This window comes from Phaseolus vulgaris, chromosome 9 (genome assembly GCF_000499845.2).
Source record: "Phaseolus vulgaris cultivar G19833 chromosome 9, P. vulgaris v2.0, whole genome shotgun sequence".
Classification (NCBI taxonomy): domain Eukaryota; kingdom Viridiplantae; phylum Streptophyta; class Magnoliopsida; order Fabales; family Fabaceae; genus Phaseolus; species Phaseolus vulgaris.
In genome coordinates, this window is record NC_023751.2 from 6,691,649 (window position 1) to 6,719,114 (window position 27,466).

Sequence of the window (27,466 nt, forward strand, 5' to 3'; positions counted from 1 at the left end):
CATATTCATATATATCCAATAAATTTTAACCCGCGCCTATTACTAAAATAATAAAAATGTTTTCTGTATTTTGTAAAAAAAAAGTAGAGTGAAGGTTAGAGTGTATTCTAGATTTGATATTCTGGAACAAATTTAAATTTTTAGAACACCTTTTTAAATTAGACCATGGTACGATTTAGTCCCTTAATTTGGAATTTTACTAATAAGATAAAATTTTATCTTTTAATTAATAAAATTAATAAAAATTTTAAAAATTATTAAAATAAATAATTCATGCAAATATGATACAATTTTATGTCATGAAATCGTGTTAAGATAACGTGATTTATTTATTAGAATATGTTTTAAAATTTTAATCATTTTGATAATTAAAAATAAAATTTTACGGAAATCAGTAAAAATCCCCCTAATTTAGCATTCCCAATATTCATCATAATAACAAATATAATGACAGATAATTAAATAGGCGTGAAACATGAAGGTAAAACTTCAAATTCTCAATTTGAACTATAACACGATCAGGAATAAAGTGATTGGAAATGTGAATATTAATATTTTATATACGAAAACACTCGTTAAGATAGACTCGAAATAACTTTGATATTACATTACGAAATGAATTTTAAGTCTAATCTATCCATAAAACCGGTTCATAAGATTGAGATTCGCACCCACTTATATAATAAAATGTTATTATCTCTAGAGATCTCCAACAAATTTGTTTAAAAGTATGATATAAAAGAGTTTCTTAAAAATTATATATAAATTTTGTAGAAGATGGAGGTTGATTAAGTAGGCGCAGAATGCGAGGGCGATTGCAGGAAGGAAGGTAGTAGTTGTTGACTCACTGTTCATACATTCTTGTATTGCATGCAACACGTGATCGATCTGGTTTATTACTTTATGCTACCTTTGAAAATTTCAATGTCAAAGCCCTTGATCTCACCGTTGAAAATTTAAACCAAACAGTGATACCAAAGGGTAGGTGGGAAGACTGCCTATGGCACAAACATAAATATATACAACATCAATACACGGTTTTGGTCATGTTTAATTTCACTTTGCTTTGCTACCTGTCCCCTGCTTTCCTTCTCTACTATACTTCTGTTCCGGTAAGAACAACCAACAAGTAATATTTTTGGTTTTTCTTTTAAAAGTGAAATAATTTTTATTATAAAATAGAATAGAGATGAAAAAAAAATGAAAAAAGATATGAGAAGAAATATTTCTTCTATTTTATTTTCCTCACTTAAATCAAAGCAAAGAGTACAAACAATACACTTATTCTTGTTGGGTTATGGACCTTGGGCCGACCTTTTCTCATTTAGGTAGGAGGTCGGATGTAAATGAATAAGGTAAAGAAAATAGTATAAGATGAAGATTTGGATTAATTAACATTAACCAGACAGTAAAGAGAGAATCATAACGCCAAACAGAGGGTTAAGACTTACTCTATATATATTAGGTAAAACCTCACATATAGACAAATCACAAATTAGGTTAAGAGCACTTGTTCTTAACTACCTTGAATGTTCTGGGTTTAGGTCTCCAATTAGCTTGTCTAGAACATTTTGGCGTCCACCGTGGGGCTAGGTAAAACTTTTCCTACCTCCACAATATATATTTAAAATTTTCCTTATTCTATATGTAAATTAAGTTGAGTATTTCGTTGAAATTTATGTTGATTGAAAATAAGTTTGTTGTTCAATATACTATATGGTGTACAAGTTTGAAGTTTGTAGGAGTAGGATCGGTCCAATACAAAAAATTCATGTTGATCATGGTATCAAGCTAGATGCTTGGTCCAAAGAAAATCCATGCTGATCATGGTGCCAAGCTAGATGCTTGGTCCAAATAAAATCCATGTTGATCATGGTGCCAAGCTAGATGCTTGGTCCAAATAAAATCCATGCTGATCATAGTGCCAAGCTAGATGCTTGGTCCAAATAAAATCTATGCTGATCATTTGGTCCAAATAAAATCCATGCTCATCATGGTGCCAAGCTAGATGCTTGGTCCAATAAAATCCATGTTGATCATGGTGCCAAGCTAGATGTTTGGTCCAAATAAAATCCATGTTGATCATGGTGTCAAGCTAGATGCTTGGTCCAAATAAAATCCATGCAAATCATGGTGCCAAGCTAGATGTTTGGTCCAAATAAAAATCCTTAATCAGGTGAAGAGCCTGATAAGGTACCAAAAAAAGAGCCTGATAAGTTCCCAAAAAATCCTTAATCAAGTGAGTCTGATAAGTTCCTAAAAAATCCTTAATCAGGTGAAGAGCCTGATAAGGTACCAAAAAATCCTTAATCAGGTGAGTCTGATAAGGTACCAAAAAATCCTTAATCAGGTGAGTCTGATAAGGTACCAAAAAATCCTTAATCAGGTGAGTACCAAAAAATCCTTAATCAGGTGAGCCTGATAAGGTCCTAAAAAATCCTTAATCAGGTGAAGAGTCTGATAAGGTCCTAAAAAATCCTTAATCAGGTGAAGAGTCTGATAAGGTACCAAAAAATCCTTAATCAGGTGAAGAGCCTGATAAGGTCGTAAAAAATCCTTAATCAGGTGAAGAGCCTGATGAGTTCCTAAAAAATCCTTAATCAGGTGAAGAGCCTGATAAGGTACCAAAAAATCCTTAATCGGGTGAGCCTGATAAGTTCCTAAAAAAATCCTTAATCAGGTGAAGAGCCTGATAAGGTAATCAGGTGAGCCTGATAAGGTAATCAGGTGAGCCTGATAAGGTCCTAAAAAATCCTTAATCAGGTGAAGAGTCTGATAAGGTCCTAAAAAATCCTTAATCAGGTGAAGAGTCTGATAAGGTACCAAAAAATCCTTAATCAGGTGAAGAGCCTGATAAGGTCCTAAAAAATCCTTAATCAGGTGAAGAGCCTGATGAGGTACCAAAAAATATATTTTTTTGCAGGTGAAGAAAATGGAGATTTATCAGATGAAAAAAAATGCCAACAACAATCGGTCCAGTTTAGGAAGGAGATGTCGGTTTAAATTATATTTTTGGCAGGTGAAGGAAATGGAGATCTATCAATATGAAGAAAATGCCGACCCACTCCAATTTGACGACACGTGGGCTCGGGAAGACGAAACAGTCAGATGATGGGACGCATGGCAGAATGCATTTAATGAGGGGTTGTGGAAAAGGTGCGAGCTCGGAAGCCGATATTGGAAAGGGATATGCAATAGCCTTCTTTAGAAGGATGGGGGGCATGTTGGGTTATGGTCTTGGGTCGACCCTTGGCGATTAAGGAAGGACGCCGATCTAATTATCGCGGGTGTAGCCCAACTTGATGATCAAGTACAACTTTAAGCTAGTAGTAGCCTTATTTGCCTGCGCATAAGGCTGGGGGCATGTTGGGTTATGGGCCTTGGGCCGACCTTTTCTCATTTAGGTAGGAGGCCGATGTAAATGAATAATGTAAAGAAAATAGTATAGGATGAAGATTTAGATTAATTAGCATTAACCAGACAGTAAAGAGAGAATCATAACGTCAGACAGAGGGTTAAGACTTACTTTATATATACTAGGTAAAACCTCACATATAGACAAATCACAAATTAGGTTAAGAACACTTGTTCTTGATTACCTTGAATGTTCTGGGTTTAGGTCTCCAATTGGCCTGTCTAGAACAATTCTAAGTCTAGTTAAATAGACATAATGTAAAATAAATAATAAATATAGCAACCAAAAGATATGAGAAGGAATATGTCTTCTATTTTATTTTCCTTACTTAAAGAGACATAATGTAAAATAAAGAGTCAATAAAGGCTAGAATAAGAAAAGACAAAATAAAGGCTAGACATATGTACAAAGAGAAACAACTAAGTGTTGGGAAAATCAGAACTAATTCTATCTTTTTGGTGTCGATACAAAATGAGCACTTACGGAAGCAATAAGCAAACAAAAGAAAATAGAACAAAATAGAATAATGACACCGAATTTTTTTAATGTGGAAAAACCTTCTCAACTTGAAAAAAAACCACAAGACCTAGTCTAAAAAATGTCTTCACTATGAAATTAGGATTACAATATTTGTTTCTCTCACTCTATGAGGATAACACTCAATCTCACCCAACAATGATAAAATAAAATGTCTTTCTAGCCTCGCAGTATAATTTCTAATCTCATACTATGGTAGATATTTATTATCTCATTTCTCTCTATGTTGGTATTCTCCCTTACTTGCATTTTTCTTCCTCACAAGTTCCCTTTATATAGAGAATGAGAGAAATACTTCTTCATAATGAGATAGTGGATAATTAATGCTTATCATATTTTCAAGATACCTTGAATATACTATCTTCAACTTTAAAGGTTGGACTTCACAGCCTTCAAGAGAGATAATTCCAAGATTTTGAAATGACCATCATTGAATATACTCAATGGATCAATTACCAATATTTATTGGTCATGGTCTTCCCATTTAATTAATGAGAGATTCCCAACAATTCTCCCTCTTCATGACTTAATTGAGAGGTATCAATAATATAACTTCCCTTCTATTTCGATGTAATATTTTCAATTTTTTTAAGTGGAATAATTTTACTATTTTTGTTAAAATTGAACTACTTTTAAAAAAAATTATAAATTAAAATTAACCGTAATAATTAAACACAACTTTAATTTGACAAAAAAAATCATTTAATTTAATGATAACACAATTTCTACCACCTTATCAAAATGAAATTACTTTAATGTTAGAGATAAATATTTGACAATTAATACAATTTTAATTAAAAATTTAATTAATTTTTTCTTCTAATTCTTTTTGTTTAAAGAAAAAATATTTTAAAGGGTTATTCATATTTTTCGCGAAGGGAATGCGTGTGCTCATAAGTTAGCTAAGTTAAAATTTATTCATAGAGAATTCTTTCATTGATATAATAAGTTTCCATCTGGTTTGTTCTTAGATTCTTTATTAATAGGTATAGTCTACCTATGTATCGTTTTTGTTAACATATGAGTTTTGGTCTATTCTCTCCATATTTTTGTATTTTTGTATTTTTTTTAATAATACTTTTTTCATGTGATGACAAATGATTGTTGTTACTTGAAGTATCAGTCTAACTGAGATGTCAAGTAGCATATGATGCCTAACATGAAAACTTTTTTATAAAAATAAAATAAAATAAAAGTTTATGAAAAACAAAATTAGACTCATTTCTTACATATTTTTTATGCTAATAGGTCTTGTGAAAAGCATTATTTCTATTAGTAATTAATAATTTGTCCTTAACTGAAATTTCTAATTAAGAATTTAATATAAACGAGAATTTACATATGTACCATTAACTTATGACATACGAGAAGTAACATATACATAGAAGATAAAATTTACACCTTTTTTTGTTACACTTAGGGACCACTTAACATAATTGGAACGTTAAAAAAGTTAAAATACGACAATTGCAATACTTCAAAGAAAAAAAAATAGCAATTCGATCAACTAAAATAAAAGTAGGTAAAAAAGCATAGAAAAATAAGAAGGTGTGCAATCCATTACATATGCTCAATTTAGTGTTGAGAAGAGAAACATGTTGAATAAATAGAAAAGATGAATACAAGTAAAAGAAAATAAAATAAAAGTTGAAGGTGTTTAGTTGAGAATAAAAATAAAATAAAATATTTAAAATAAATAATAAATAATTCAATAGATCCTATATTTTTAAAATTATTTTCATTCTTATACTCACACTATCTTATTTTTCCACCATTTCTTGACAAATTTATTTTGTTAAATGTTATTTTACTCTTCAAAAATAAAATTTATTATCACTTAATTTCTGAAAGTAATAAAATTAAAAAAAAGTCCTTAAAGAGTAATTTATCTACCACTTTAATCTTGTTTAAAAACTCCGTACATGACATGTTTATTCTCATTTTTTTCCCTTAACCTAATTAGCAATGCCATTTTAGTTTTGAGTTTAACCATTTACCTTTATTTTAATATTTAAACTTAATCATCATAATTGCTATTTTGGTGCTTAAATTGAACAAGTTATTTATATTTTAGTCTTTGAAAGTAGTTGAAAAAAAGAAATAGTAAATTTAAATATTAAAATCACATTAAATTATTAAACTCAGAAAAATACAATAAATAATTAAGTTTACGATTAAAACTATATTTTTTATTAAAAAAAGGCGAGAGTCGCCATTGTGCTGGAATCCACACACGTGGTGGTGGTTGGGTGAGTTTTTTTTTTATTAGTACTGTTAATTAACAATTAATATATTACTAACGATAACAAGTGGGACATTTTTGTAACGTAGAACATGATGGCTCGATCATAATGCACACTTTAATTATAGTGTAAGAACAATCAAATGTATTTTCCAAGTAATTTGGATTTGTTGAACATTTTAATAGTGTTTCTTTACAATAATAAACTCGTTATTTTTTTTTCTTAAAAGTTTTTCTCTGAGTGTATTGGTCCAACTTTTTGTGAAAGAAAAAAAAAAAAACAGGTCATAGACAATGATACCATACTCACTAATACTAAAACCGCACATATTGAGGTAAAAGTATTTCAATTTAATCAGTGATAATTTTTAAATACACAATTACATTAAACACTAAAAAAAATACATGTGATCTTTAAAAAAAATACTCACTAATATTAGACTCCCACCTCACTTTATTATTATTTAAAAAAAAATCCAAACTCACACTTAAGAGAGAGACTTTTTATTCTAAAATTCTTTTTTTTTAAAAGTTTAATAGAATTGATAATAAATATTAAGATTCAAAAGGAGTGTCAATTAAACAAATAAGATTTCTTTATCAATAAAGTCTTCATAGCAAAAAAAAGTGAATATGAGTGTCTCTTGATTACCAATGAAACAGAGTATTTTAAAATTCTTTTTGAATATCATCTAACTTATTATTTCTAATAATCTTTGGGAAAATGGAAGGAGAGAGAAAAACATGAATAAGCACAAAAAACATAGTTTAGTTTGCAGGTAAGTAGCAGTCTTTTTTGTCCAACAAGCTATGCCAGATTTTGGACTCAAGCAAACCTACCACCATTTTCTTCTGTTTCTGTTCATAGTCAATTGTTGCCAGTTGAGACTTGTGACAATTACAACTACCTTTCCCTCTCCAAAATCCACGTCTCTTTCTTGGATTCAACACATTACCATCGCTTCTCTAATTCCGTCTTCTTCTTCTTCATTACATTCTCTCCTACTACTCAACTCCTTCTTCCTCTCCATCCACCTCGTTTTCCTCACTACGCCTATATAAACCAGGTATATCAATGCTATGATATTCTCTTTCACATTTTCATTACCTTTTTCCTCTCGCTCTTTTCTTTGCTTACTTGCGTCCCTGGTACGCTCATACCATTTTTTTTTTCTTGATTTTCGATTCAATACTTGATGCCAATAAACAACATTTAGTTTTTTTTTTCCCATTTTGCTGTTTACGTATGAAACTTCTATGCGGGGTTTCTCTTGTTTAAAAGGATCGGTCATTCTAAAATTAGGATTCATTTCTTGTCGAAAATATTCACTCGTAGCATACCATATCTCAATGGATTGCCTTGCCATATTCCTTTTCTAGATCTGCTATCTCTTTATAAGGAACCATTTTTTAAATTTCCTTATGATGATTTAGATTGTGATGTAAGGTAGGTTTTTTTTTCCTTTCTGGCATTGAACATTCCTCCAAGCAAGTATGTGTTTGCCGTTTCCTTGATTTAAATATGGGAGGGTACACCATAAAACTAAATAAACCTACATATTAGCTGCATCTCTTGCCCTCTAATCCTGAATTTTCAGCTCTAAAGTGGTTGTCTTACTCTGGTGTTTTGTTTTCGATTTTCAGATAAATGGCTGCTGAAGTATATTACCAGGCTATTGGCACTTTGCAGTCCCATTCTCATCTGAATAATTTTAATCATCACCAGAAGCATCAAAACACCATAGTAAGATTGGTGGCTAGGGATTTTATCAGTGGTAATGGCTTGTCAAGGAGAAGTACTAACCGCTCTGGCCAGAGGAATTGTACTGTAATTCGATCTCTAGCTTCGCCAACATCAGTGGTTGATCCGGTGTTGTCCCCTTCAAGAAGCAACGCGGGTGACAGTAACAAGAAATCAAGTAAGATAAACACTCCTGTTAATTATATTTATTGCTGGACGGCTTTCTTTTCATTGCTTCTTGAAGTTGAACTCACCAAGTTTGAGGTGGTTGCAACATTTAAGAAATTTAAGTTTTTAGTCGGATGTTGTCTAATTGCTGTTCAATATGTTGGACTTCAGATGAAGCAGCTTTAATCCTTATTCGGCATGGTGAGTCATTATGGAATGAAAAGAACTTATTCACAGGGTGTGTTGATGTTCCTCTAAGCAAGAAGGGTATAGATGAAGCAATTGAAGCTGGAAAAAGAATTAGCAGCATTCCTGTTGATGTCATATTTACATCGGCTTTGATTCGTGCACAAATGACAGCCATGCTTGCCATGACCCAGCACCGTCGTGGGAAGGTAACACGAATGAATGTGTAACTATTTTTTCTTTTCAAAGCTTAGGGCATATTAGTTAGTGTTCCTTTTCAAGTGTAAGCATACCATATCCAAATCACTAGTGCTTAGCTGAAAATACTGGAGTTTGATCTATCTAGATTGACACCACAAACCAGAAAAATGGTTAATAGAAAAATTGACAGGTATTGCTATGTTTGGTGCTAATTATGTACATACATTGCACTAAACTCTACTCTAGTCATTTGAAGAAATGTTTTTACCTGATGCAGTATAGTATTTAAATGTTATTCTCTATATATTAACCATCAACTTCCCAGTAGGTCCCTATCATTTTGCACAATGAGAGTGAACGAGCAAGGTCATGGAGTCAAGTTTTTAGTGAAGATACAAAAAAACAGTCCATTCCAGTCATAGCAGCTTGGCAACTAAACGAAAGAATGTAGTAATCTTGTTCCAGTTTCCTCTGTTTGAAATTTATGCTTTACAATGTCACAAATAACATTAACATACTATTGGGATATGATAATTGTTATCCTTTCAGGTATGGGGAACTGCAAGGTCTCAATAAGAAAGAAACAGCCAACAGATATGGGAAAGAGCAAGTCCATGAGTGGCGCCGAAGTTATGACATACCTCCTCCAAATGGTGAAAGCTTGGAAATGTGTGCTCAAAGATCAGTTGCCTATTTCAGAGACCAAGTAAGTGGAAATATAGTTTCTGTATAATTTTTTTGAAAAGAATCTGATTTGTAAATTACACCCCCTCCTCTCCTCATTTTTCTATGTTAAATTTGATGTTTCATTTTTCCTGACAAACATGGTGAATGTTTAAACTAGATGTTCCTCTCAACTCAGTAGCTTGGCTTTAGACCACTTTCATATTTGTTATATGTTTGATGTTTTATGGGACTAGCCTATGCTAGTGCGGAAGTATTTATGTAGTTTGATTTATGTTGTATGACCAAATTTCTGGTATGCTTGAAGTCAGCATACGACATTTATTAGGAACTGATTCCATTGACATCAATTCTGCAGATTGAACCACAACTTTTATCTGGAAAGAATGTTATGATTTCAGCCCATGGGAATTCATTGAGATCCATTATCATGTACCTTGATAAATTAACTTCCCAAGAGGTAGCTGGTATTCAGAATTATTGTGGCTCTTAAGTTTGCATATGATCGTACATACTCATTTTTTTTCTTTCACCAGGTCATTAGTTTGGAACTGTCAACTGGAATTCCCATGCTTTACATTTTCAAAGAGGGAAGATTCATTAGGAGGGGGAGTCCCATAGGGCCTTCTGAAGCTGGAGTTTATTCCTATTCAAGGGTATGCTTTTGTATCCTACTTTTAGGATGTATCTTATATCAGCTTTTATATCCTCCTTTTAAGATGTACTTTTTCTTTTTTTAATCAAATGTAAAAACTTTTAAGGGTGGATATTGTTTTCTGGAAGGCTGCAATGGCACTTGCAGTAATCTATAAATAGAACATCAAAATGGTTTTGCTTGTGAAATTATTCGTTATGTGTATGCTATGTTAGTACTTATGACTGTTAGTGATATGTGTTCTTGTTGTTGAACTATGAAAGCTTCACTGTTACTCCCCTCTTGGAGAAACTGTAAGCTTCAAGTTTGTACCAATTCCATTGATTAATGAAAAAGCCAAATTCTAAACCTGATTTAAAACTGTTGGTTCTTGACTTCCTGATTTCTTTATTAAAATTTTTCCTTTGGTTTCAACTAGTCTGGTTGATTTGCATGGGCGACACGTAATAGTAGCTGAAAAGAAGCAGTAATAGTTCTGATAACAAATTCAATTGTATATTAATTTTAGGTTGCTCTTGATGCCAGAAAAAGTGGCATTCGTTCATCAAATTTTTTACTTGTACTGAGCATGAAAATTAATGTATACAGACGGAGTTGGAACTTTCTGGCCGCTCTGATCTATTATTAGTCATTCATCATCTGCTACTTGGATTGATGCTTGTTATGATGTTAAAATTCCGCTCCCTTAAATCTTCTTTTTAACTAATTTGTCAAGGCACTGACAACTTTACTTGTTCACAGCGTTTGGCTCTTTACAAGCAGAAATTGGATAACATGTTCCAATGATATATTGTTTAGGTAAGCACTCATTGATTCTTTTTTCATCTTCTACTTATGATACTATTTTAATCTTAATATGCTACATTCCGTTATTTCTCACTGTTTCAGGAAATACATTCACAGTTAATCAGAAATGTCACAGTTGAATAAAAAAGGGGGAGATGTTTTCACTGAAAACTTTTCAGTGGCACTGTTAGGTTAACAATATTTGCACTAGTCCTAAAGCTAGGCTGTGTTCAATATGTTAGTACAGTTGTGAATCAATATATGTAGAGAATGAACTCCCATTTTTATGTATATTTATTTCAAAAGGTGAGCGAGTGACTGTTTTCATGAGACTATTAATGATGCATCTTATAACACTTGCAGTTCAGGTCCTTTATTTAATTGTAAATCAGTTCTATTGTGAATTTTGCTGGAAATTCTGAATGTTTTGTTAACTTCCTACTTATCCTTGACTACTCTACTCTTATATATCTCATTTCTCCCTCCCTTCATATATAATGAAGATAAAAAATTAAAGTTCATACTGCAAATTATAATACTAGTTTTTTTTTTAGTTTATTAAAAATACTTAAATTTGTCCCTGCTTGTGAGGAAAAATATTGTCAATCACATGAGAAGCTGATACGAATTTCTTGCTTGTCTCGAAGCTCCGAAGCTTCAAGCCACTAGGCAATATTATTGTCATCATTAATCATACATAAAGTTGAAACTAGGTCTCTTGAATTAGGCTTCAAACTATAGTGTCATAGTGTCTTGCTGCATTACAACTGACTCAACACTGATTACGTATGTAATTTCTCATTCCAATGCGATATGGCATTTTCAAGACACCAAGACGTATTGATCAGTTAGGAACAGCAATTTTCGCATTGTTAGAAGCATCAGAATCTGCATCTAACCTGATTGAATCTAAAGGAGCATTGTGTGAAATTGATGACAGAGACTTGGCCGGTGTCCAGAAAGAAAGTTTCTTAGTGTCATCCTCTTTCATTCTCTCAGCATATTTATTAATGTCAATTCCTGTATCTCCATTCCCCCCAAATGCAGATTCAAGAATATCCTTGTCAAACAAATCCTCCATAATCTTCTTTGTACTATGGTCGTTTGAATAGCCAAACTTTATTTTGTTATAAGTCTCAGTCTCTAGAAAGGGCTTTACCATCTGCAGCAATTCACTCTCACGTTACAAAATACTACTAGATTCATAATCATTCTTAAATATCAGCCAAGGTCACAATTTAAAAATCAACAATATATACAACCATACTCGCTCTTAAATAGTAGCTAACTAACATCACAATTTAAAAATCTACAATATATATACACATATTCACTCCTCAGTAGCAGGTAACATCACAACTTAAAAATCAACAATATAAACACACACAAACACTTGCATACGCCCGCATACCCACAGATAAAATCTTCTACAGATCAGCAGCTAAAAAAAGGCATCGGTTAGGAGAAAAGATCGCAATTCCCCTTGGTCATCCAAATTAGTCATAATACACTCACTCTGCATTTAACACTTCACCAAGTCGATGCAGACACATCATATATACCAAAGCAGCGTGCATATAAAACACTATACAGAAGATACAAGTGCTACAATGAAAAGCCTTCTATTTAGTTACCGAGAAAAATGGTTGGAAGATCATGGGTGCATTGTACAATATTGCCAAACCCAGCCGCTTTGGATAATACTCTTGCACCACTTGGGCAGTTTCGCGAGCCACCTTGAATGATATATTTGACAACTTGAAACCCTGGAAATCTACCAGCCAGACCACCTGTTCCTGGTTTGGTGCAAGATTTAAAATGGCGCTCTCCATGCAGTACACAAAATGCTTAATCTGTCCTTGTGTTGACTTGGAGTTCTGCAGTTCAAATGTAGACGACAAATTAAATTATAAATAAAAAATGGATCACTTACTCTAAAGCCATTGCTAATTAACTTTGTTGTGCTTTATTAAAGTTTCTTGATGCAAAGGCTTCAACGAATCAAAATATAGCATATAACGGAAAACTAAGGAAACAAATTTCAAGAAGGTCAAACTATAACAAGATACTGTAAAACAAATCCACTCAACAGTCTTTTTCTGTGGTTAAAATGATGATATACATACACACATATATATATGAATGCCCTTGTTCTCATTCTTACGTTTAATCATTCCAAGGGCCGAGACTTACTTTTATAGGATCTCATCCTTATTAAATTAAACAAGTAAAGACTGAAAGTGATTCTCAGAGGAAACCTGGAGACAAGGTCTCATTACAAGCACTGATCTCCCATATTTGTCATTATAATTTGGTTTATACATCAACCCTGTCTTTGCTTCATCAGCAATCTCTTCCTGTATTAAGGAAAAATCAATGCCAAATATAATTTTAGAAAATAAAATATCACAATGCGTGAAAATTGACATTAGACTAAAGCATGTCTAGCTCACACATTACATGTGAGACAATAATGAACCAGACTCAGTTGATCATTCTTAATAACAGTATAAAAAAATCAGTTATCGCTAGTTTATCTAGAATATAGTTAGATATACGAAAACAAGGCAAGCAGTTATGGCTGAATCTTTTTTTTGCACTTTACACTGGCATTCTCTCAGGTCCTTCAATAGAGTGACGGACAATGGATTATATGGATAACAAATCTTAGTTTAACCATCCTAACCAAGTTTTATAAAAGGAGGACTCATCCCAGCGCATTTTCTCTTAAAATTCATTAAAAAAGGGAAGACAAGTAGTAACTTACCCAGCGAATCTCTTCAGGTTTGTATTCTTTTCTCCATTTTAGGCTCTGCTTCAACATTTGAGCTGCCTTGTTGACATTCCAATTTCGTGAGCTTAAATACCTTGTGATGGATGCATCAGAACAGTACAGAGATTCCTTAGCTGATAATTGCCCTATCAACCTTCTCACCTCAGTAATCTGGAAGAGCAAATTATTATGGGCTACATCCCTTACTCAAAACATTCTAGATTGGTATTTTCACATGCAACAAGAGTAATCAGTATCTTTGATTCAAGGAGTGTGAAAATAATTGGACATACCTTTGCCTGATGTTCTTTGGAAATCACCATTTTCTCATGACCGTTAGAGGCAGCTTTTCTCAAAACCTGACTCATACTGTTCAATATAGAGACAGAATTAGCAATGAACAATTCAACGCCGCAATGGTCAAAGTACCAATTTGTAGTAGCGATAGTTATTCACCTTCGTTCCGAATACCTTTTTAACAATGACTGTTTAACTACAAACTTGTAATTTTACATACAACTTCAAACAGTGGTAAGTTACCTTAAACAAAACCTATGTGATCCACAACGCAAGCTAAACTGAGGGAACCAAAGTGAATTCTGGTAGATCCTTAATTGTGGTTTCTTCATAGAATTGTGGCATTCATTTTATAGCCACTCATGTTAAACAGTTATAGTTCAATTTTGTTAGCAAGTTCATATCATTTGTTAGGGTAGTTACGCGCTTGAAGTATTCTATATGTCATGTTGTACATATAAACTTAACTTCCCTCGTATACTATTTCCATGCACTTCTCACTTTGAGCTTCAGATAGTAGTTTTTTCTTTCCTTTCCTTTTCTCCTGTTCTTTTTCTTCTCTACCACGTTTTCCAACAGTTCATTATTGTTATTTTTTAAATAAGACCTGTGTTGATTATCAAAGTTAAACAATACAATTATTTAATTGCCATACAAATTGAGATGACAGAACAAAACTTAATAAAACAAAGTAGAAAGCTAATAGAAACCACAACAAACATGAGTGCACAGCAGATACACACAAGTCTATACCATTTGGAATTTTGGAAATGACATCAAATTGAATGAATACTAAGTTATTCCTGCATCCAACCACTTCATTTTACCTTTCATGTTCACCCGTCACCGTTTGCAACGCTAAATCATTGTTCAATACCAGTTGGAAATGATATTAAATTAAATCATTATTAATTTTAGAGTACTTGTACATCGTGACATTTCATTTACATTTCACATTCCCTTTGTTTCTTACAGATAACGTATACCCTTTACATAAAACTTAACTCTGAAGAAAATGAAAAACGGATAAACTCACAGAAAACGACAGTTACAAGACATTAACTCTCAAAATACATCGTAAGTTGGGACTCAAAGAAGAAGAATAAAAAAAGAGGATAAGATGAAGTAGTTTTTAAGAAAACGGAAATAAAAATGGTATTGGGTGCTGCTAAGATGGACATCTCTCACCTGAACATGAGATCGATGCACAATATTTAGAAAACGATAAAGAAGCAAAGAATTCACCTTATGCGTTCGCGGAACTGGTTGTAGTGTGGATTCTGGTTCTGGTTCTGGTTGTGGCTATGGCTATGCTCGTTTCTGCAAGACAGTTACACTTACTGTTTTAATGCGATCCAAATTATGCGGTCTGCATTCCCAAACAAAAACAACATACTCCTAAATTTTTTTAAACATGTTTTATGTCCTAAATTATTTCATAATTTTTAATTATGTTATTCTAACATTATCTTTCATTGTTTTTTTTACAAAAGTCAATTGTATGAGTTTGTAATTCGAATGTTGTGGGAGTGAAGTCTAAAAGAAATTGTGAAAGTATATTTAGATTGAGTGAACTTGTAGAAGTGAGAACAGTGATTGAAAAAATGACAATTAAAGAAACTAATTCAAAACACTGGATTCAAAGCTTGTGAAAATACTATTTTCAAGGTGTGAAAATATTGACATGTATAGAAGAAGAAAACTCATTTACGTATCAAAATATGACTATTTATTTTTTTACAACATTAGAAAGAATCTAATTAAAAATAAATATAAGTTCATTAATTCATTTAGATAAAATATTCAGTGACCTAAGTAAAATTAAAATTGTTCAATACCACACCGACTTACCAAATAATTTAACAAATTTTAATACAAATCATCAAAACTAATTATCTGGTAAATCTGTTTCTACAAAAATATATATTCATCATGAGAGTTAGAATTTAACTTATGAATCTACTTGAATATTGAGGCGAAGCATGTATAAATTAAGATATTGTCAAAAAATAACTAATATTTTCTTTCTTTTTCTTAAATAAATGTTTTGAAATAAACCAAAACAGTTAAAGATACAATATTTATTTCCTTTTCTTCATACCTTCTAAAAAAAATAGTATATGTTTACTTATTTAGTGTATACATTTTACTATTTATTAGAAAAATCAATATATTTATAAGTTAAATATTATGATTGTGTTACATTTTAAATAAAGTCTATAATAAATATATCCTCACTTATTTTATCTATAAGTTCACTTTAAAATAAGTTTATTTACTTTGATAAATTAAAACTTTCATTATGCTATTTTTTATTTTTTATTTTTTTAAAAAAAAATTAAAAAAAATAATTTTATAATATATAAATAAGTGTAAATATTTTATGATCAATAGATTAAATTTAAATTTAAATTCACCGTTAATATAATATTAAAATTATTTAAAATATATCGATCTTATAAAGTAAAATTAAATTTTTTTAATATTATATGGATAAAATTTACAATTAAATAATCAATCTATGTTCATATTATTTTTTAATTTTTATCTTCTAAATAAACCGTACTACATCTTAAAAATAATTAAATACCTAAACACTATTAGTTAAAAAAAATTATAATAAAAAGTACTAACCGTAAAATTTTAATTAATAACATAATAATTTTATTTAATATATTTATAGTTAGTTTATATGAATATAAATAATAAAAAAAACAAATGATCAAATAATGACTTCTCAAACTAAAGAGTAAAATGTGTGAGTAGAGTAAGGACTGACAATCCAATAACAATTGTCTAAATTTCTACTAATTTTCTTAAAATTACCAAAAAAAAGTGGTGTTAGGTTATATGAGTATCATAGATTTATTTAGATGAATGTGGTTGCAAAATCAACCACCTTAATTTATTTATTATAGTTAGAATTAGCTATATATATAATAATTAATGAAGTAAAGTTGTGTTCAAACAGGTTCTCTGTGAGCCAGACATGTGTAGTGGTAGTTGTATGTTGTCATAATGCTCATTTAATATGATAGTGTGAGAAGATACATCATGTCCACACGTCAGTTAAGATTTAAGTATGTTAGTTCAATTTTTGTTTTGTTTTAATAACAGATGCAATTTATGTTGAGAAATACCATTGTCAAGACTAACCAAATTTTCACCTATCAAATTCAAATTCATCTATATTTCAAGTCAAATTAGTTTATGAATTCTTCATAAAACTTGTAAATATTTCTTTTACTTTTTCATTGATATTAAGATTATCTAAAAACACATTTTTGTATTCTAAAAATGTTACTTCTTTTTTTTACGTAAAAGATAAAATGTATTAATACATAACTATACTAATTGTGATATCAATTGGATTAACATTGTAACTAATCAACTTCACATTCATCAATGCATTAAAAGGAATAAAGAAAGCACATAATAGAGAGTGCATATTTGAATTTTAGCTGGGAACTCATTTAAATTTTGAGTTAGGAAGTGACTTAGAGTAGAAACTAATTGGAACTTTTAAGTCACTTAATATTTTAAGATAAATTTTAATTATAATTTTACTGTACTAGACTTTATGATATGGTTGTTATTTAGACGATTATAATAAATTGATGATAGATTAATAAAATAATTTTTTTTAAGAGATTTGATAATTTGTGTGAATTGAACTCTGAAAATTTTATGTGAATCATCCCTAAGAAACTCAATAATTGACAAATCAGTCATGGAAAGATTTCATTCAATCTTATTTATATTTGAAGAATAACAATCCCCTAGTACTGAAACATCCCTAAAAAACTCAATAATTGACGAATCAGTCATGGAAAGACTTCACTCAATCTTATTTATATTTGAAAAATAACAATCCCCTAATACTAGATTATAACGAAATTCACAATTTGTACCGTCCAAAATTCTAACGATCAATTATTATTATTTCATAAATAATATATTTTTTATACGATTGAATCCATCCCTACACAATCATATGATCAATTTCTTAGATAATCTCCTTAATCTATTTATATTCATGATATACTTAAAATTCTACTAAAGATTCACAATCCTAATTACAATCCTAATTATATTCATGATATACTTAAAATTCTACTAAAAATCTACAACTAATCTCCAAAATATAGGTATTCATTTTACATTATACAAAATTTTGTGAATATTTCAAATTTTATTGGAGATTTGAATTGTCTATAAAATAAAACATGAGAAGGAAAAGAAAAATATCTTTTGGGGCATTAATACGGTAAGAGAATTTCTCAAACCGCTCCATACCCAGACAATAATTGAATTTAGAAAAGTATTTTGACACACTTACCAATGAAACTGAAGTTGATTTAGAAATTTGAACCCAAAATAGTAAATAATCAACCAACCCCACTTAAAAACTAGACAAACTTATAGGTAGATATACTATATCTATCTTTAAAAATAATACCATCACATACACGTATCTTTAAAAACTTATTACGCTTAAACCGATTACAAAACAAGAGAAATCAAAAAATAAGGAAAAAAAAAATACCAAAATCATAAAATTAATCAGTATTTACACTTAAAGTCCGATTAAATCTAAATATAAAAAAGTGAACAAGTCGCAATAAATATGTAATAGTAAGGTACTATTGAGGTAGGTGCCACATTCAAGATGATGACAAGATGACCAATAAATACAAACTGAACAAACCACAAGAATAGCCACTGCTTCATTAAAAGGAATTTATGCAAAAAATCTAAGGAAAAAGGTTTCTACAAATAATGGTATACGAATAAAGCCATTAGCACTCTCACTTTATACCACCATCTTTGATCTAACATGTAAAATAATATTTATTTTATCCTCTCACTTATTAAGTTATTAACCAAATATCTTATTCTTTAAAATTATTTATTGGTGAATATTTTTAGTTGATGAACTGATTTCCATCTGCGATAGCATGTTAATTGTAACAACGTAAAAAGATAATAGCAGAGCCACGCCCCCTCCCCACACAGTGCCTTTCATTTTTTTTTCTCTCTTCGTATTCTCTTCTCTTCCTTTCTTTTAATTTTCTCTTCCAATCTTCATCTATTTCAGAATCTGATCAGACCACGTGTAGCTGGCGAGTTAAGGAACATTTCTACCCGATCAGATTTTCAAACAGAGTAAGTTCATTTTTGCTCTAAAGTTCCTTTGTTCTCTATTTTTGCTTAAGATTTAGTCATCAATTTGATGGGGTCAGTTGAGAAGTTTAAACCTCTCAACTTATTCTACTATATACTGAATTTTTGTTCTGTTTGGATAACTTGCATTAGGCTCATAAATATTGAAGTTTATACAGACTGTGGGAAATAAAATTCTAAAAGTTGCTTGGAAAGCAAGCAATTGAGGTAAGAGAAGCTAAATTTAATTTTTAATAGAACCCTAGGCTAGAAGATCTGGATGTGGAAGGGACGTGGTCCCAATATTCAATTTCTCTTGCAGGGATGTTGTGTGTTTATATATATTGAGTTGTTTGTTTATATATTATTTAAATTTGTGGAAATATTCGGTTTTGATGATTTAGTATTAAATTATTTTTTTATGTCAAATAGACTTTTGAATATTTTGGATCACTTTTTGAATGATATTGTATGACAAAATGGTATGAAATTGAATTCATACATTTGGGATAATGTATGAACTGATCTTTGTTGTGTATTAAGTATTGATGTCTATGTGGTAACAGAGATCTCCGAGCTTCACTGATGATCTAAGTCACATAGACTAAGATATCAGGTGGTGAGAAGCTGATGGGGGAGTTCATGCACACCGTGACATATGAGATGCACGGCTTGGGTTGTATTGAACTTACTCTGATCCTTTCTGTTGGATTCGCTGGTAATCTTTGGATCAGGTGTTAGTCTCTGGTAGGACTTACTTAATACGGGTCTTCCGGAAGACGTTGTTTGTTGAATATTCTGGATGTGTAGATCCATGTGAGATCTATGTGATTGATTTATGTTGGAATTTGAAGAAGATTGAATAATTGAGAAATTGACCATGTAATTTGATTTTCTCTTTTAATTTAATTTCGTATATTATAAAATTTTATTTTCACTAGTTTACCCTTGCTTTTTGTGTTGTGTTTAAACTGAGATGGTTGTACTATGTACACGAGCAGATGACCATACAGGTGCAGGAAAGCCTTATTTGTATATCGATGTTTCAGAGTTTTATTTTGAGCTATGAATATATAGATATTTGTATTTCTATAAATCATAATCATGTATTATGAATGTTTTGAAAAACTCCAAATTTATATAGAAATACGTAGAACTTGTATTATAATAATTAGATGTTATTTTCTAGGATGTTACATTAATCAACCTTTCATCTCAAATACATAATTTATGTGAAAGCATACCAGAATTATGGTTATCGTGCTTGCATCACTTGCAAAATCAACAAGTTTTGAAAATTTCACACCATATTTAAAATATGTTAAATTTGAATTTATCTTTTTAAATATTTCACTTATATAAGATAATTTAAATTTATTAATTTTTAAATTTTTTAATTGAAATAATATATTTTAGTTACTATACAATTTTAAAAATTTATTTAAATGTTAAATAATTGTTAGTAATATAAAAATATCGATGATATTTTTTAATTGATTTTGATTTATGTCAAATTTCGGTCAAAGCTTGCTAAAATAAAAATTAATTGATATTTGCAAATTTTTCTCTTCTTTACCGTCAACTGAGATTATTTTGAATTGATTTCGAATTACGCTGACATTATCAAGATTATTTTTTATAAGATTGATAGTTAAAGAATTTTTTATCAATATCAACTGAAAAATTTCTTCAATTAACACGAGGGAAAAACAATCTTACAGTCGAAAGTTATTTAATTAATTTTAAAAAACTATTGATAAAAAAAAATTGTCAATGATAAACAAATAACTGCAAACATTAATAAAAAATAATCATAACAAACATTAATTGAAAATAAAAATTATATATTAAAAAAAGAATATCTCCAACATTGACAAAAAAAATTATAATGTTATAAACTTTTTTATTAAATTCAGACCAGTCAACACATGTGTTTCTGCGAGGGAGATGAGAACTATTGAAGTTTTCTTCTTTCTTCGGTCGGTCAGGTTACTGGTGATGAGTCGAGATTCCTCTCGTCCTCCTGTTTCTCTTTCGGCACTCGGTTTCGGGTGAACATCGGATGGTGGGGTACCTGCGAAGGCACTCCGACACTCAAGTTAGTAAAGCGGGTGGTCAGCTCTCAGGTAGGTGAACAGTAATAAATGGCATACCTTACTCCTTGGGATGCATGTTATTTGTATTATTCTAATGAGCCTACCTTGTTAGACCCGTTTATCGAAGTGGATACCGTTTAGGGTTGTATTACCTAATTCTTAATGATAACTTCATTGATCTTGGTTTGAGCGTTAACAGTAATAGGGGTCAGCCGTCGGCCAAGTTCCTCCCGTATGGGTCGGCTATCGACCAAATTCCCATGGTCGCGGTCGTTTCGGCCAAGTCTTCTAAGGTCTCGGCCAAGTGGGTCGTCGGCCTTGTCATCTCGACCAAATCTCTCAAGTCTTCGTCAAGTTCCCTTGATCTCGGTCAGGTAGACTCGACTTCAGACAGCCAGGTAGATCTCGGCCTCGCCCATACCGATATAACATGTAATCAAATAAACAAAACATAGAAACAAAGAAGAAAAACACGACATGTTATCAATTAAACAAAACATAGAAACAAAGAAGAAAAACATGACCTGTTATCAAATAAACAAAACATACCAAAAAAAACATGAAATAAAATTTATAAAAAATGAAAAATAAAGAAACTCTCAAGAATAATCTAAACAACTACATTAATAATTTTAAATAAAAAATATATTTTAAATTTTCTAAAATATTATATAATCAAGTAAAAGAAATAAAAAAAGGAAATAAAAAAAACAAAAAAAAAAGCTATAAGTTTACTCATTAATTAGGTACTTAACCTTATCTTTAACCAATGAAACAAACCAAACTACCAATTTTAATACAATTTGATTTGAGATCAAAGAGTTCGCTAAAAAGGAGAAGGAATGATTACGAGATTTCATTAAATAGAAACATGTGTTTGCATTATTCATTCACGGAAAAGTAACAACGCCAAGAAAGAGAAAAGAGGAACAAAGAGGGACAAATATGGAGTAATAAGGGTTCTACAAGTAATAGAGCTATCTCGAAATATTCAAGTGAAGGGAAGGAGAAATTTATATTATTTTACTTATCTATTTCATTTATTTTATTAAGTTTGGTGTCCTATCCTCACCTTATTATTATATATTTTCTTTTTATGATTGATTAATAAAAATTTATTATATCCCTAAATATAATTTAAAAAATGAAAATATAATAATCAAAATTTTAAATAATTAATAACTGTATATTTTGGAATAAATATATAATATATACACATAATAAAAAAACAAAAATAATATATATATATATATATATCACGTACTTCAACACATATTTTTATATATACGTTTATTTTTATGCTTTATATATATATATATTGTGAAATTTAATATATATGTATGAAAATAATTTTATTTAAGTTGTAAATTAAGAAAAGGAGAATTAATAATATGACTACTCAAGTTTAAATTAATTTATAGTTGGAGGTTTGTCCTTGAAAATTTAGATGGGAAAGAAAAATTTAGACAACATAGAATAATCTTGTATGCAATGGTGAGTCTCATTTATGTATTATCTATCTTTATGGTTTTCACTTCTTTATATTTCTTGTTCTTTTCTTTTTGAAAATAATTTTGAACAAGGATCAATGCTTTTGATATTCTTTGATGGCTCAACTACAATATTCATGATGAGTTCCATAACTACCACATTTACTATCCCTGCAATGTCTGCTCATGTTGATCCACTATACACATTATGCCGCCAGACTAGCATGTCTTTGGAATGTGTAATAAAGCTATATTCCTGTAAGAAAAATTTGTCTATGTGTATATAGATGTAGGTGGGTGTGTATGAATGTATAAATATAAAGATGTTACATTAGTTGGTATCAAAGTAATATTTCATGTCAAACCTCTCACATGAGTTCACCATAAGATTTTTATGAATACTAACTTTTACAATTCCAGATGGTAAATAATAGGGGAACAATGAGTTGACAAAGTAGTACAAATTATTAGAGACATGGTCACAACACTCTTAAGAAATCAAAGGTCTGAAGGAAACCACTCAATTACAAGATTTAGATTTAGTTGAATTTAGAAGAAACAAACTTTCACAATTCTCTAGAGGTTATAACCCAGAAAAGGCTGAATTGTGGTGGCGTAAAATTTAAGTAGAAAATCTTTAATGTCTCCTCATTGATGATTCAAGAAATGAATTTGCTAGAAAGATTTAGAAACATGAATTTATTAATTACATTAAGCCATGATATAATGAAATTCAACCCAATTCAGATTATTAATGACTTACAAAGGCAAATCCATGAGGCACAACTAAGTGATGAATTCATTGAAAAGAAAAAGAAGTTGATAGGATATAAGAATGGAGAAAATTTTAGCATAAATAGAAAAGAAAATTTGTAATTTAATGGTAGGATATGTCTATCTAATGATTTAGAGATTAAAAAGATGATTTTAGAATAAGCAAATAAGAGCAAATTGAGCATACTTGGAAGTAGTAGAATATGTAGCAACATGTTTAGTTTGCTAGAAAGCTAAGATAGAATACCAAAAGGCAGTAAGAATGCTACAATCCTTAGATATACCTTACTGGAAATGAGATAGTATAACAATAGATTATATAGCTGGCTTACTACTATTCAAAATTTTGATTCTATATGGGTTTTGTGGATAAGTTAACAAAGTTTGCTAACTTCTTACCCATTAGATTAGGTATTCACTAAAAAAACTAACTGAATTATACATAAGTAAAATTGTAAGGTTGCATGGAGTTGCATCCAATATTGTATCTCGTAGGAATCCTAAGTTTACTTTCAAAATTATGGGAAGTTTACATCAAGACTTACAAACTAAACTTCATTTTAGCTCAACTTATCATCCCCAAGCGAATGAATAGTAAAAAAAACCATTATATCATTGAAAGATTTACTAAAAACTTGTATGTTAAAGGATTCTGAGAGTTGGGTTTGATACTTGTCATTGATCGAATTCACTTACAACAACAATTGTCATTCTAGCATAGGTTTAATACAAGGATGCATTGTACTGGAGAAAATGTAGAACACCTTTGTAATAGTTTTAGTTTGAACATAATTTAATCTTTAGCCCTAACATGGTTCAACAAACCACAGAGAAAATTAAGACAATCAGAAAAAAAGTGATATAAACTCAAAGTAAATAGAAAAGTTATATTGATAAGAAAAAACGACCCCTTGAATTCCAAAAAGGTAATCATGTAATCTTGAAAATAACACCAACAACTAGAATTGGTAGAACAATGAAACGAAAGAAACTTATTCCCTAATTTATTGGTCCTAAAATTTCCATAAAAATAGGTCATCTTACTTATCAAATTTCTTTACCTCATTTTCTTTATAATCTTCATAATGTATTTCATGTATCTCAATTAAGAAAATATATTTCTAACCCTTCTCATGCAATAATAGTACCATTAAAGAATAACCTTACAATGATAAAGCTTGTTATGTACTACCTGGCTGGGAAAGGATTGTGTTTTTATGCAGGGCTACAAACATGATGCAGAGAAGACCTAGCAATGGAAAGAATAACACCTAAATAGTTTCTTTTGTGAAATTGTTAGTCTTGTCCTGTTCCAATATGTTATTATGATTGTTTTTCACACGCGTTCTTGTTGTTAAACGAATAAAGTATGGAAACTTCTTTACTCTTTTTCCTAAGAATCCATGGCCAATGATATATCTAAATTCTAAATCTGATTGAAAACTGTTGCACCATAAATCGCTGATTTTCATTATTAAATATTGAAATCTTTCCTTAGGTTTCAAGCTACTGTGGCTGATTAATTAGATGGCTTAGACAACACTAACATGCAATAGTGACTGAAAATAAGCCGTAATAATTCTGATTACAGACTCAATTATATGTGAATTTCTAGATTGCTTTTGATACCAGAAAAGGGGACATTCTTTTTGGCTAACGAGTACGAAAGTTACATATATGTGTGGATGAAGTTCCCACTTATAACGAGTATTCTTTTCTCCTTTCATATACAATTTATTTATTTCATAAGTTTCAAGGTACCGGGCATAATTATTTATGATCGTAATTTCGTAGTACATAAAATTGACACTTCGTGCCTTGAATCTACGTTTGAAACTAAAGTCATAGCATCTTGCTGCATTACAGTTGGCTCATTGCCGATTTAGGCATGTAATTTCTCATTGTAATTTCTGTACCTTTGAGCACCCAAGCTGTATAGTTTGCATTATGACACAGACTTGACCTGTGTCCCCAAAGAAAGAATCTTGTTGTCATCCTCTTTCATTCTCTCAGCATATTTATTTACGTCAAATCCTTTGTCACCATTCCCACCAAATGCAGATTCAAGTTTATCCATATCAAATAAATCCTCCAAAATCTTCTTATCCTTGTGGTCGTCCCAATAGTAAAACTTTACTTTATTGTACATTTCAGTTTCCAAAAACGGCCTTATCATCTGCAGCAGTTCAAATCTTTCACTTTACAAAATGGTACTGGATTCATGATCACTCTTAAGTAGCAGCTAACATCAAAATTTAAAGATATATAAACTATAGGGATCAGCTAGGTACCTTGAAAAATGGTTGGAAGACTATAGGCGCATTTAACAGAATTATCAAACCCAAGCGTTTTGGATAATAGTCTTGTATTACATGGACAATTTCACGTGCCATTTTGAACGATATATCCGACATCTTGATACCCTTTAAATCTACCAGCCAAACCACCTGTTCCTGGTGTGCTGGAAGATTTAAAATGGCATTCTCCATGCAGTATACTAAATACTTCACTGTCTGTGCTGATCTGGAGCTCTGCAGTACAGATACAGACCACAAATGAAATAAATAAATAAAAATTAATGTTATCACTCTTAAAAGTTGTTTACATGAACAGGATTTTAACCAATTATTATATTTATAATCCCTAAAACCTTGACATCAATTTCAAATGCAGAGGGTAAAAGTCAGCACTCAGAACTGTTATGTAAATTTTTCAAATTAAGTGTGTTTTCTACTAATAAAAGTGAAAAAGTTTGCCACAATGTATGTCTCAACAAATTATACATCGCCTATTCTCATTCTTCCTTTTCATTCCAGTAGCCGAGTGATGACAGTTTCACCGCTCATTAAATTAAACAAGATAGATATTAATTGAGAGTGATCCTCAGAAGAAACCTTGCTACCAGGTGTCATTATAATCACCGATCTCCCACACTTGTCATGATAATTGGGTCTATACATCGACCCTAACTCTGCTTCATCAGCAACCTCTTCCTGCATCAAACAACATTTCTGAAAAGTGTTATACTCTATGCATTCCACGTGAGACAATGAGAACCATATCCAGTTTATCAATCTGTAGAACAATGTGTCAACACAATCAGGTACAGAGTTGTGAACACTGCCTTTGCACTCTGGAATTTTCTTGACTTTCTTAAGAGAGTAATGGACTTAAGGAAAAGAGGGATAACAAATACCCCCTTTAACCATCTTAAATTCTTGGCATGGTTTTATGGAAAGAGAAGACATGCCTTATCTAAACTTGATAAAAGAAAGTGAAGACAAGTAGTAATTAACTTACCCAGCGGATCTCTTCTGGTTTGTATTCTTTTCTCCATTTCAGGCTTTGTTTCAACATTTGAGCTGCTTTCTTAACATTTGAATTGCGTGACAATAAATACCTTGAAATGGATGCATCAGAACAATACGCAGATTCCTTATCTGATAGCTGCCCTATCAACCCTCTCACCTCAGTGATCTGAAAGGAAGCAAATTATCAAGATCTACATCCTTTACTCAAACAACGCAAAATAGTATAACATACCTTGGCCTGCAGTTCTTGTGAAACTACCATTTCATCATGACCGTTGGAGACAGTTTTTTTCTGATCCTCACTCATAACTGTTGGTATAGAAATGCTACAAATTAGCAATGAAGAGTTGAACACCACAATGATGAGTAGCAATTTATCGAAGTAATAGATATTCACCTTCATCCAAACCTGTGTTATAGGACGTAACGAAAGCTAGAGTTTGAGGGAACCAAAATCAATTCCAGAAATATTTTGCTTTTGGTTTCTTCATTGAAATATGATAGCATTCCTTTTATAGCCACTTAGGTTAAGTAGTTTTATATTACCATTGTTCGAAGTTGCTGGTTAAGTTCATTTCATTTTTTCCCTCTTTACGGGCCAATGTTCTGTTCGTGATCACTTCTTAACTCTTAAAATGTACAGAAAAGTTGTTAAAATGAATAGTAAATAGAGTATTGATTATTTGACACCTATGCACCAAATCATCCATCTTGTGTTTTATTATTTTATAAAAGAAAAATGGTTTTTGACATATCATATCATGCTCTACCTATTAAATATTAATATTTTTTATTTTTTATTTTAAATTATTTTAACATTTTACATTTTACCTATATTTTTATTAAAAAGATTTTTTTATTTTTAATTTTTTTTTTATTGTAAATATTGATATTTTGTTTTGGATGTAAAGTAGGTTTAAAAATACAAAGTAGGTTTATTGTAAATT

The 27,466-nt window shown here is 30.7% G+C and overlaps 2 protein-coding genes and 1 pseudogene across 4 annotated transcripts; 1 reads left to right on the plus strand and 2 right to left on the minus strand.

The window, feature by feature from the left end:
- Positions 1-6,923: 6,923 nt before the first annotated feature.
- LOC137820361 (2,3-bisphosphoglycerate-dependent phosphoglycerate mutase 1-like) lies at positions 6,924-11,031 on the plus strand. Of its 3 annotated transcripts, none has more exons than XM_068624411.1 (9): positions 6,924-7,261; positions 7,839-8,113; positions 8,275-8,498; positions 8,819-8,937; positions 9,040-9,196; positions 9,533-9,634; positions 9,711-9,830; positions 10,571-10,627; positions 10,718-11,031. In XM_068624411.1, exons 2-8 carry the CDS (start codon positions 7,843-7,845, stop codon positions 10,613-10,615), a joined length of 1,038 nt encoding a protein of 345 aa, XP_068480512.1. In that variant the 5' UTR covers positions 6,924-7,261; positions 7,839-7,842; the 3' UTR covers positions 10,616-10,627; positions 10,718-11,031. The 3 variants fall into 3 exon arrangements, with proteins under 3 accessions (XP_068480512.1, XP_068480513.1, XP_068480514.1); XM_068624412.1 differs by lacking the exon at positions 6,924-7,261 and adding an exon at positions 7,276-7,343; XM_068624413.1 differs by lacking the exon at positions 6,924-7,261 and adding an exon at positions 7,623-7,641.
- Positions 11,032-11,234: 203 nt separating this feature from the next.
- Positions 11,235-14,045, minus strand: LOC137820362 (uncharacterized; annotated as a pseudogene).
- Positions 14,046-24,805: 10,760 nt separating this feature from the next.
- LOC137820364 (uncharacterized) lies at positions 24,806-27,228 on the minus strand. The gene is made up of 6 exons (XM_068624414.1): positions 26,917-27,228; positions 26,752-26,828; positions 26,509-26,685; positions 26,103-26,201; positions 25,500-25,739; positions 24,806-25,384 (listed from the first exon to the last, which is right to left on the minus strand). Exons 2-6 carry the CDS (start codon positions 26,824-26,826, stop codon positions 25,154-25,156), a joined length of 822 nt encoding a protein of 273 aa, XP_068480515.1. The 5' UTR covers positions 26,827-26,828; positions 26,917-27,228; the 3' UTR covers positions 24,806-25,153.
- Between the last annotated feature and the right edge of the window lie 238 nt (positions 27,229-27,466).